The sequence below is a fragment of the Fukomys damarensis genome, unplaced genomic scaffold (assembly GCF_012274545.1).
Source record: "Fukomys damarensis isolate Sample0158 unplaced genomic scaffold, DMR_v1.0_HiC HiC_scaffold_37, whole genome shotgun sequence".
NCBI lineage: Eukaryota > Metazoa > Chordata > Mammalia > Rodentia > Bathyergidae > Fukomys > Fukomys damarensis.
The window spans coordinates 719,285-720,700 of NW_022900949.1; the positions used below are offsets into that span (position 1 = coordinate 719,285).

General features: G+C 60.2%; 1 protein-coding gene across 1 annotated transcript in view; it reads left to right on the forward strand.

Annotated features, from left to right (window-relative positions):
- Positions 1-1,416, forward strand: part of Ushbp1 (USH1 protein network component harmonin binding protein 1) — an 8,608-nt gene that overhangs the window by 3,954 nt on the left and 3,238 nt on the right. The window contains exon 7 of the mRNA XM_033759372.1: positions 418-782. Coding sequence (XP_033615263.1) covers positions 418-782 — 365 coding nt within the window. The remainder of the gene's footprint in view (positions 1-417; positions 783-1,416) is intronic.

Here is a 1,416-nt window from a genome sequence, read left to right on the forward strand (position 1 = left end):
CCCAAGACGGCACCGCGCCAGGCTGGGAGCGGGTCCTCGGGGGGCAGCCCGGCCCCCACAGCCACCTGCGCTGGGAGGGTGGACTCTGCGTCCCCAGGGCGGCCTGGTACAGGGCCGCATGAGGATGGCATGGCGGTTGGCAGCCCTTGGGGTGGGCAGTTGGGTGGGACTGCAAGGCTGGCATGGGGACAGATACCAGTGCTCACCCAGGAGAACCAGCCTGAGGGGGCGGCGAGGTCAGACGGGCGGCAGGGCGTCCGCAGGGTAGTGTGAGCCGCAGCTGAGGCTCTGAGCACGGCAGGAGGGCGTCCTCCGCTGTGGCCCGAGGATGGTGGCCGACAGGCTGGCCTGTGTCAGTGCGCAGCGGGGTCCACCGCAGGCTCCACGGGCCCTTTCCAGTCAGCAGGAGGCCGATGATGGGCTTGTGTGGCCACCACGAAGTCGGCACGGCTGTGCCCCAGCATTCACACTGTCCCTCCTGCCTCCAGCAGTGTGGACACCCCCACTCCACAGGAAGTGGCTGCCCAGCTCCAGGGCTATGTCCGGCATCTCCGGGAGCGCCGTGCCCTGCTGAAGGTTCCCCCGGAGCCTGGCCGTGCCTCGGCACCCAGGGCAGCCACGCCCCACACAGACGCCCTGGTGCAGGCCATTCTGGAGGCCCAGCCTGGCCCAGCTCTGCCCCGGCTGAAGAAGACACAGATCCAACAGGACCTGGTGGCCACACGGGTACACATGGGCATAGGTCGCCGTGTCACTCTTTGCTGGAGGGATAAAACCCTTTGGTGAGGCTGACAGGGAGGACCAAGGGCAAGAGGGAAACTAGAATTGAGGTTTTGGGGTATGCATAGGAGTCTGTTCTGTGGGGTTTGGTTTCTCACTGGACTCTGAGTCTGGTTTTTGGAATGCCCTTCCTATGAGAAGACGTGGGTCAGGGAATAACCTGGGCTTGTAGCCCTGTATGAAAGATCTGAGATGGTGGGGATGGTGGCGTTATTCAGCAATACAGTCTGTGTCTAGCATGCATGAAAGTCTGAGTTCCATCCTCAGCTCTGAAATACACCAAAGCTTTGGAATTAGAGAAAGTCTAGAAGCTTCCTTCCACTGAGGTGCTACTGCTCAACCTTAAAACATTTGTTCTTTAGAAAGTGCATTTCTAAGGCGGGGCGTGGTGGCGCACGCCTGTCATCCTAGTACTCTGGAGGCTGAGGCAGGAGAATCTCTGCGAGTTCAAGGACAGCCTGGACTACAAAGCCAGACCCTGTCTCAAACAAAACAACAAAAAAGGAAATGCATTTCCACAGCTGTAGAGCTCTAGGAAAGAAGGCATCTGTCCAGGTCGCGGTGAAGGTCTGGGTTTTTGCCTGCCGCAGCCTGGTGCCTCAGTTTCCCTCACAGTGACCTGCTGCCACTCCTCCC